Raw genomic sequence first — 10672 nt, 5'->3', positions numbered from 1 at the left:
AATCAACGAGAAAATGAGGTGGAAACTAGTGAAGCTTTTTTTTCATTTTATGCTTTTACATGCGTTGGCTTTACCTGATACTGTAGTAAGGAGATGGGTAAGGAGATAGATGCTATAGTAAGGAGATGGTTAAGGCGATAGGTCGGGATGAGCCTTAATATACTCACTCCGTCCTAAAAGTACTATTTATTTTAGCTTTTCTAGATACATAATATTTGTTATGGATCTAGATGTATGCATGTCTAGATACATAGCAAAAGTTATGTATTTAGAAAAGTCAAAACGAATAGTAATTTGGAACAGAGGGAGTACGTCGTCGTAAGGTGATCAACCTGTAAATGATGCAAACGATACAACTATTGGTGCAACTTACACCTTACCAAAAGTGCTTAGCCGTACCGTACGATAGTCGATAATGCTTCTTACAGCACGACTGTGGATAAAACCTTGGTCTCCGGAAAGTCCAGTGAGTATCATCCACCTCCACGCTATACTACAATCTTTGTTTCAGCTTCTTGGCACTTTCGGACATTAGCTTTTGAGACGTCCAAAAGTGTCCATAAGCAAATGCCAATTTCGGTTAACTATAAACAATATCAATATGCAAATTAAATTCGAAAAGGAATTACAGTTTCGGAGAAAAATGTGCTAAGTTTATGGATAGGAGATCCCGTGGGTAGGAGGATGGGAGTTTGCAAATCTCTCTCTGTTTTTTTTTTAAGTATGAGTTTGCAAATCGATCTCAAACGTGTAGGCCTAAATGTTAAAGCTGGGCCTTTGAGGATCCATGTTGGGCTTACGGGCGGCCCATTTCTTTGGTTGGCGAATTGCCGAATTGGTTCAGCAGGGATCATCAAAATGAAGCCGCGAGCTGACATTGCCACATTGGCAAAGCTGCGGCATCTTACTTCAAAACAAAAAAGCTGCAGCATACATTCCACGATCTCTGCATGCATCGAGGCGGCAAGGCGCATCCCGTATTCTCGTGGCGGTCGAGCTAACTGCAGGCTTTGAAGCGCCGCGGCGCCAGACTGCTCCTGCCTTCGCCGACGCAACGCAGTCGGCACCGGCCGCTCTCCATCGTTAGCTGTCGTCACGCTCGGCCCAGACACTTCTGCCGCCGTACGTCGTCCGTGTCCCGGCACGAAATTAAACTGTATAGGTAGGTGCCCATGCAGCACACTGCCGAAAGCGCGAGAGCACAGCGAAACAGTAGCCTGCAGGTTTATGTGACATGCACATCAGTTGGTACGGCCGCCCATAACGCGATGGCCACTCCATCGATCCATCGACGACGACACGACGTAGCTGGCGTCTGGCGATTGTTCTACACCGCTGTCGCCGTATCACCCACGCCGACGCGGTGTCGCTGCGGCTCCGGCTCGCGGCGGCACAGACGATCCCGGCAGGCCGAGCCCAAGCGGCGCCGTACCACGTAACGTACGTGTACGTGACACGGGGCTGACGGCAGCCACAGGGATGATGATCGGATCCGCTGCGTCTGCTCTTCGCGCGTGTCGTCCGTGGCCGGTCGCACCGCAGCCAGCGGGGACTGCCAGCCAACAGCCAGCTCGGGCCGAAAGCTACGGCGCGCCTCTCGTACGGGGTCCGGATCGAGAGCTTGATGGAGTAGTAGGGTGCCGTGCGGTGTTGAGCCAGCGTGGCATCATGTCCGTCCGAGTCCGGGGTAGGCGATCGCGACCGGGCCCGTCGTCCGTTGCGGGGGACTCCGCAGGCTTCTTCATCTCGGCCTCATCGTTATGATACAGAGAGGCGTGAGCTGGCGTGATTAGGACGCGTTCCTGGCTGTGGCTAGCAACAACCAACCAGATAAACCTTGTGTTGTTTCTTGTATGGTTGGCCATGCGCCGGGGGGCTTTCAACTGTCGTCGCGTCGGACGCCCGCCTCCAGCGCGCGCATCGTTTTCTCCGTGATCAAGCAACAAATCAGTGCTGGACGACTGGCTCTGGTAGGGGCGGCGGCGGCGCCGCGGATCTTGCTCCACCGTTTGCTCGGAGAAATTATAGAATGCCATGCATGGCCATGTGTATTCTCAAAACCAGTAAACTACTGGTGCAGGATGCAAAACTTTTTATGCGCGTCCACAAGCAAAGCAAGCAATATTACTAGCTGCCACGTAAACCCGAGCACGTAGGTTCCCCTCAGAAGTAAGCGTGTAGGATCTCAAATTATGAATCAAGTTGTGTTTCGTGCAAGAGATGGTCGGGAGCAATAATCAAAGGTGGTAAATTCCAAAATGAGATTCATTCCAAAATGAGATTGATTCTAGCATAGGAAGCACGAAGGTTTATGGTAATAACCTAATCAAAAACATCGCATCGAAGCTAGAGTATAAATATTTCTTATCGGCTAATAATGACAATTGTACGTAGGATCTTAATGTAACCGGAGCGATTATATTTTCCACACCTCACTCACTCCTTCACACCTAATGCCTCTTTGAGTGCCCAACTCCCACCCATACCTCTGTGGCCATCCAAGCCCATGTATTATTGAACACCACAAAAGCCCCCTTCTTGGACCCCCTCCAAACTTCTTTGGGGTTTCTCCAATGGTATAAGTTAGTTGATAGCTCATAGTTGATGTAGGTTTCATGTACATGCTAGCTTTGAAGATCGTGTTGTGAGAGAGAGTTGCATCGAGAAGTGAGCGAGACTAGCTCTTCACTCCAAATTAGTCTCATACTTATTGCACTGTTAAACTAGTAAAAAATTGGTTAAGCTATCTCTAAGCTAGACCATAGGAGACGCCCCGCATCAATGAGCTCACTTGCTAGAGCCTAAAACCCTAACCAAGCTATGTTTTGGCATGGGATTGAATAGAATCCTTGCCATTTTTAGTCAGTTCCAACCCAAGACACTAGCCATAGTTTCCATAAGCTCCACATCATCAAGAAACTAGTACTAAACACTACTCTTCCAATGCAAATATCACTATTCCATACTTAATTTAATACTGCACATCTCTCATGATGTGTTGGATGGTGTGTAGATACTAGGTCTCATACAAGACCTGGTTTTCTTCTCTTTCTTCATCTACTCCCTTGCCACATCATCTTTTAAACAGTCGGATTTAGTGACCAGCAGTCCAACAGGGGTTCCCCAGGTGGTAGATTTGTAGGTGGGGGAGATCGTGAGATAAGAACTCGAATGGTAACACAGGGACGCAAGGTTTAGACAGGTTCGGACCTCCGGAGAGTAATACTATGGACACCATCATCTTTTATCTTAGGTGGCAGCTCATTTAATTCTATGGACACCATCGTAGTCATTGGGTTGGGACTGCCCTTAGGCGGGTAAGATATAGGAGGTTTGTGCACGTAAACCTAAACCAAATTTCAGCCCAATCCTCCATCGTACATGCTCTTCATTTGGTTTAGCCTAGTAGGGTCATTGAAGACCGTGAGACGGTGGAGCTTGCAACATCCCCGCTAGTCAACAGTGGAGCTCGCGGAAGCATGTAACCCTAACCAATCTTTGCTAGCACGGGGTCAGACTAAAAATGCTCACCGTCTGTGTGGTGGTATAGGAGACGTGCGCACATAATATGAACTGAATTTCAACATAGTCCACTTCATTTGGTTTAGCTGTTCCTGTAAGCCCGGGGTTCAATGAAGGCCACAAATTCAAGCTTCAATAGACCTAAAGACTTACTCGCCGGCAACAGTGGTCATTGGAACTTGTTGAAGCCTAACCATGCCGTGTTTGCACGCGACCTGCTAAAACTCTCGCGTCGGGTATGCATGGGAACGACTAAGATCCTCCTCATTTTTTATGTGTTACAAAAGCTGTGTGCAATGTGCAAACAAGAGCGGGATTTTAACGCAGTCCTCCGTCAACCCTTGATGCCACATTGCCACCCCCTCCATCTGCTTCTACACTCTGACTGGTGGCATGGTACCAAGAGTGGTTGCGTTGGATTCCTTTTTGCCCGGAAGGAGCGGACCCAGCTAAGCAGACAGCCGAACGAAAAGGAGTAGCATGCCCTGCACAGCTGGGCGCCAATCCCAACAAACTCACCAGCACTAGACTGGTCATCACTAGCGCCCCCGCACACTCCACTGCCCCCACCACGCCCAAGCCAACGAGTGGTGGGCGTCGGCGCGCGCCCACTGCCGCTGGCCCGCGCCGGAGGGGCATGGCGACCCGCCGTGCTCCCCCACCACCTCTACGCACCCTCTGCCATGCCGTGCCCTCCGCACAGCTCCTCCTACTGTCCTTCGCCCAGCCTTTCACGCTCCCTTTTGCTCCTTTTGAAAATCTTTCTGCCGAGATTGACTGGATTGTAGTGTTCATGATCTACAACTCACCTGTTTGCAAAGGCGCGAGAATCTTTCTGCCGAGATTGACTGGATTGCTGTGTTGATGATCTACTGCTTGATCTAGGACTCACCTGTTTGCAAAGGCACTGTCGCATGCCAACCCAAAAATGCTCGAGAAAATTCCGTAATGCCCATTAAAAATTTAACTCATCCTCTATGTGCCACCCAAATTTGTCTCATCCTTTCCGTGCCACTGAAAATTTAACTCCATCTCCTATGTGCCATTACCGTTACATTTGGCAAAAAGCTACAGTAACGGCATTAAATTGCCCTCTCGGTCCGCCACTCAATCCCGCGCCGCCCGTGCTCGTGCATCCCCTGCTCGATCTCTTGCGAAGCAGTTCGAGGAACGCTCACTTTCGTGCTCAGGCGCGGGTGACCGCGGCTCTGTGCCACCTGCCGCGCGCGCCACCGTGCCGACAGCCCGCGAGGAGCTGTGCCGGCAAGCTCCGCGAGGTGTCGCGTGCGCTGCGCCGCCATCGCCTCCCGTCGAGCAGGCACGCGCCGCGCGGGCCACGGCCACGGTACTAAATAGCATTCGTAGCGCCCACAATGCATAGCTACCGCTACAAGGTAGCAGACTTAAGATAGCATGTTTGGAATTAGTGTCCACTGTTGTCCGCTATTGCGGTCGCTATTCGTTATATTTACAGTTCAAGTGACATATGAATATGAATCAAATGGTAATAATAATGTTTAAAATGGTTATTTAGGTAATGACGAAAGGTTATTGGATAAAAAATAATTTTTTTATTTATTGATATGGGAATTTAACGTTAATATATATCCATACATCTTAATTATACTATTTATTTGTGATTAAATGTAATGGCTAATTTAAAATCATAATTTTTTTATAAGTTTTTTATGAGTAAACTTGATGTTAATATTATATATCCTCTAAAATTTGACAATTTTCTGAGTTGCACTATTTGAACTTGACGTCCGCTATCCACTACACCGACGCTAATCCGTTGCCATGCCGAAACGCTATCCAGTACCTTGGCCACGGCCGGGCGGCCCCGCGTCTCGTCGCCTCACGCCGTGTGCGGCCGCCGGATCCGAAGGCCACGCCGCCTTCTCTGGCCGCGCCGGGCGCCCGCTGCCAAGCCCCGCCATCGGGCGCGAGCCTGCGCCGGCGTCGGCGCCCCAGTCCATGTGGTCACGCCGGCGCGGGCCACGAAAGACCGGATGTCTGCTGATGTGCCGAGCCGCGGTGTTCGTCTGCTACGCTAGTGACGAGGATGGTTGTGTCGAAGCTACGGGGAGGTAGCTGACCCATAGGTGCTTGATTCTTGCTTGAGCTGCCATATAACTAGAGAGTAGTTCGATCCGGCAGCTAGCTACTAGCCCTTTAGTTGCAAACTTGCAATCAAGGGAGCTGGCGGGTGGCTCCAGTGAGTTTGTGCGGGCGCGAGGAAATCGACGGAGAACTACATGCGTGCGGGGTACGGCCATAAGGTAAGCACCACCCAGAGTGTGCGTCCTCTCCGCTGCGGCTGGCGGCAGCACCTGCATCTTCGCCGTCAGTCCCTGTCCCAGCTTAGTGCATCGGAGAGAGATGAGAGATGAAAGATGCGAGGGATGAACATAAAAGAGGGTGGTTTCGCTGGTGTCGCCCACAATGTGTTTGACGAAATACCTCATAAGAGCATGTTGATTGTATCTTCCATTCTAGGGCAATATTGTCTTTTCCAGCTTCGTTTAACAGCCATATAAATGTGCTGTGACGGTAACGGCACGTAAGGGATGAGTTAAATTTTCAGTGGCACCAAAGGCACATAGGGGATGAGTTAAATTTTCAAACGGCATGCAGTGAATTTTCTCAAAATGCTTCGATCTCGCGAGAGCGAAACAAAATGAGACCATGTAGATTAGATTCTATGCTTTGCCGCGGGGTGGAGGCAGTGATGCAGGTTTACCGCAACAACCCGCCCTTTTGAAGAATTTTGATCCGAGCAAGAAGCCGATAACACATTCGAGGTCGTTCAACTCCAATCGAACTGGAAGCTCGTTTCTTGTTCACAAATTGCTCTGGATTTATAGAAATCCAAAAAAGAGGACGTCCTACTACCATGGCTAAAGTGAAGCAACCAACCAAAAAATCACACCCACACCACGCTCGCGCTCGCAAAAAAGGTGATCTTGATCAACTAGCCGATCACCCCGAATCGAACTACTTCCAACAAACTAACGCTAAAGCACGCATCTGCCGCAACTACTTATTTACAATTTGCTCGTGATTCGTGGTCGCCGCGCCGGTGGCCGGTGGCGGGTCGGGGGTCACCGACTCACCGGAGAAGGTCGGCCTGCGGGTGGGAGAGCTCCTTCCTCAGCCGGTGCGAGAAAAGCCTGCACGCGTCCATGCTCAGGTCCACGGCCGCCGCGAGGGCCACGAACGCCGCCGCATCCTCGGCGCACCCGATGTGCGCCACCCCGACCTCCACCGTCGGCTTGCTGCACCGGCCCTCGCCCTGGACAGCGGCGGACATGACGAACCCGCGGTAGTTCCCCAGGGGCCAGTTGCTGAAGTCGCCGCTGCCCCTCGGGCTACACCCCGGCGTGCCGCCCCGGCTAAGCGGCTGCGCGGCGGTGAGGTCGATGGCGAACTTGCCGCCCTTGGATGACGGGATGGAGGAATCGGCGAGGGGGACGGCGTGGTCGACGCCGGGGAGGAGGAGGTCGAAGCGGTAGCCCAGGCTGTCGGACGCGCCGGCGCCGCCGCGCTCGCGCCAGCACTCGAGGCGCGCCCAGGGCTCCCAGGCGCCGTCGCCGGCGGGGCGGAGGATGAGCCACGCGCCCGGGTTGGAGCGGCTCACGCGGTCCGTCCCCGGCGACGGCACGAAGGGCGTGACCATGGACGCCATCGCTACGGGGGAGCCCGACAGGTCGTGCACCGTCACGGACCACCCCTTGCGCTCCTTCCCCGACGCCCCCTCCCGCTCCGGCTGCATCCCCGGCCTCCGCAGGTCGCTGTTGCTGCGGCACCCGAACTTGCAGGTGAACATCGGCTGCTTCATGCTGCCCCGCACCTGCAGCACCTGCGGGCTGCACTCCGGCTCGCCGTCGAACTCAAACACGAACCGCGGGTCGGGCTCCGCCCGGACGGTGAGGCTGAGCTCCGCCGCCGCGGGGCTGCCCTTGCCGCCTCTCTTCCCGATGGAGATCCAGCCGCTGTGCAGCACCGCGGGCTTGGCCTCGGCGCCCTTGAGGTCGAGCGGGATGGTAGCCTTCCCGAGCAGCCGCCCGGAGCTGACCCCGCAGGTGCTCCCCTTCCGGCCGGCGTAGACCGCGACCTTCAGGCACGCCTCCCCACGTGAGGAGAAGAGCGACGGCTTCCCGTTGAACCACTCCAGGTCGGCCTTGGACAGATGGAACGCAGCGGCGAGCGCCCCGGACGCCGGCGCCTGCTCGCCGCCGTCGAAGGGCGCGAGCGGTGCCGGGACGAGCTGAGCCGGCATCTTTCCTAACCGGATCTTGCAGTGGCACGGCGACGTGGACGGGTGGACGCCCGCGCCGGCGCCGGCGGCCGGCGGCGCCACCGGCATTCTGAGAGCGAGGTTGCCGACCAGCACCCGCACGAACGGGCACGGGTCCATGGCCACCGGTGCTGCTCCTGCTGTCACACCTCCCGAAATCCCCGCGAACTTGGCCTGATCCGCTGGGATTGACGGCGGCGGGCGCAATGCGGGTGCGTCGTCGTGAGCGAGGGAGATAAGAGGGGGAGGAGTTGGGCGGGTGGTATAAGAATCGGGTGTGGAAACGCCGGGGCCGTGGGGTGGGAGGAGCCAGGCTGGATCCTGGTGTGCCGTGGCTGCGAGACACCAATCCACTTACGCCCACTTGCGCACGGGCCCGGCAGTCTGGGCCTAGATGTCAGTGACGGCTCGTGGAGTTGAGGGTTGGCGCGGGTGGTGTCCGTGGGGACGGGGGCGAGCTGGAGCCGAGCGGGATCCGAACGGGCAGCGGCGGGGGCGCGCGGCGTCGTTGCGCTGTGACCCGGCCTGCGCTCCGTTGGTTTGCGCCTTCCTTCCTTCCTTTTCGGTTGCAGCTGGAGCTAGCTATCAGCTGCTCCTTGCCAACGAGAGAGCGTGGGCCCACGGAACTGTGTTCCAAGGCCCATATGTCAGTTGGAGGCTGTAGCAATCGGGAATTGGATTGGGATCTCTGAGTGCGTGGAGAAGTCTGAGGACGAGACTGCTGTAGTTTTTCCGTTTCGTAGTGGTCGTACCCTCTCCGTCCACGGTAATCGTAATAACTCTTTTTTACCGGATGAATTACGAGTATTCACGTTTGCAATAATTATCGAACTTATTAGTCTTCTTTATTTAGCAAGTATAGCTCGAACATCATCGAGTAAATGCTCGATTCATTGACACGCGTCGCGCAAAACGTGATCGCGCGAACCTGCAAAGTGCGGAGCTAATTACGGTACAAGTAAGCATAGTGTTAGGACTCACACCCCATGTGCGCAAAGTAATTTTTTTAAAAAAATAACACAGACCAAATTATGTGCATGCAAGCAGAGCGCTAGGAGTAGCACAAATCGTGTGCATGCGTAACAGTACAAGCTTCTTGTCGTCACATGGAGCAAATCATGCCATGCAATTTACTTTTGTCCAGTTTCGATGATAACTTTCTCACTAAGCTTTAGCTTTCGAATTCATTTCCACATTTATATTCTTCACAATTTTATCTATGAAATGAGACCCACTTTCCATACATTTTGAAGTAATCTTATTTTTATCGTGGCAATAGTAACTTATATTTACATTATATTTCTAGAACTAACAAGTTGTCTCGTTTATCCGCAGAAATTGATGCATGGAAATATAAAAACCTATGTTGTGTGGTCCAGTAACTTGTATATCTAGTAGCATGCTTACTTATGTAAAGAACTTCTATACAATCATTAGTATCATTTCACGTAGAGAGCATGTGATAACTTTTATACTATTACAATTTACATGGAGAAAATGGAACAACTTATATAGGGGGCAACAGAACAATTTATGTAGAGAGGAAGATGGCACAGTGGATGCTCAAGATAGGTAAGAAATGCTAGGTAAAATTACTTGTTGTATCAATTTATGTATATAATTCGTTGGTAGATTCACATTTAAGTTGCTACACTTAATACAGAATAACTAATGTATATTCAACATAAGTTATCGGTATATTGTAACTATTTCAAAACATATGCATCGTGGGTTTAGTTTTGTTGATCTCATCGTAAGGAGCGCAATGGTGCAAACGAAATAGAAAATGTGAGCCCAATCTCCTGACACGGGTCGCAGCAGGCCGCGCGTTCTGCGCGAGCTAACTTTTTCCATTCATTAATTGGGTCAGAAGGTATTATGAGGGTCTTTGTTGGATGGTTTGAAAGTTATATAAACACTTCTTGTGGGACAACTTTTGAAGGCTAAACGAACACTCTTTGTGAGATGCAGAGAGTAGGTTTCACCCGCAGGGCGAATAATCTGGCAGCACTTTTGGCAGCTGCCAGCTGATCTTCGCAGCGGGCAGTACGGAATCACTGCTACTACTAGCGTTTGCTCGTTCAGAGATTAACAACTGTTACTGAAGCACAAGATTACTAAGGGGGTGTTTGGATACTAGGTGCTAAACTTTAGCAGTGTTACATCGGATGTTCAGATGCTAATTAGGAGAACTAAATATGAACTAATTATAAAACTAATTGCAGAACCCTATGCTAATTCACGAGACGAATCTATTAAGCCTAATTAATCCGTCATTAGCAAATGGTTACTGTAGCACCACATTGTCAAATCATGGACTAATTAGGCTTAATAGATTCGTCTCGCGAATTAGACTCTATCTGTTCAATTAGTTTTGTAATTAGCCTATGTTTAATACTTCTAATTAGCATCAAATATCCGATGTGACATGTGCTAAATTTTAGTGGGGTGTATCCAAACACCCCCTAATCTTATGTGCAAAATTTGACAATGCTCACAATGCAAAATACTCTCTTATTTCGAACGGAATCCAAAACAGAGAATTCCCTCTCTTTTTCCCCCACCAATCACAACATTGCGATATGCATTTGTTTCTGACAATACCACTGTATTGTGCATGTAAGAGCAGTTGGAATGGTAATTTGTTGGCATCCTTGGTAGAACGTAGAAGTAGCGCTGTCTTCAGGCGTCGCAGGTTGGGTTCTCAGGTGGTCAGGTGCAGGGGCGGATCCAGCGATGGGTCTGGGCTCGAGCTTTCCTACCGTCGTGAATCTTATTGAGCATCCTTATAAATTTGATGAGGAAGAAGAAGAAAAGAAGAGGAGGGAGGAAGAAGAAGGAAAGGAGAAC

The 10672-nt window shown here is 51.3% G+C and overlaps 1 protein-coding gene across 1 annotated transcript; it reads right to left on the bottom strand.

The window, feature by feature from the left end:
- Positions 1-6327: 6327 nt before the first annotated feature.
- Positions 6328-8079, bottom strand: LOC117837702 (uncharacterized). Its single transcript, XM_034717436.2, has one exon. It carries the CDS (start codon positions 7940-7942, stop codon positions 6635-6637), a length of 1308 nt encoding a protein of 435 aa, XP_034573327.1. The 5' UTR covers positions 7943-8079; the 3' UTR covers positions 6328-6634.
- Between the last annotated feature and the right edge of the window lie 2593 nt (positions 8080-10672).

This window comes from Setaria viridis, chromosome 9 (assembly GCF_005286985.2).
Source record: "Setaria viridis chromosome 9, Setaria_viridis_v4.0, whole genome shotgun sequence".
NCBI lineage: Eukaryota > Viridiplantae > Streptophyta > Magnoliopsida > Poales > Poaceae > Setaria > Setaria viridis.
Note: the sequence above shows the minus strand (reverse complement) of the source record. Positions and strands in the feature narration are given on the sequence as shown.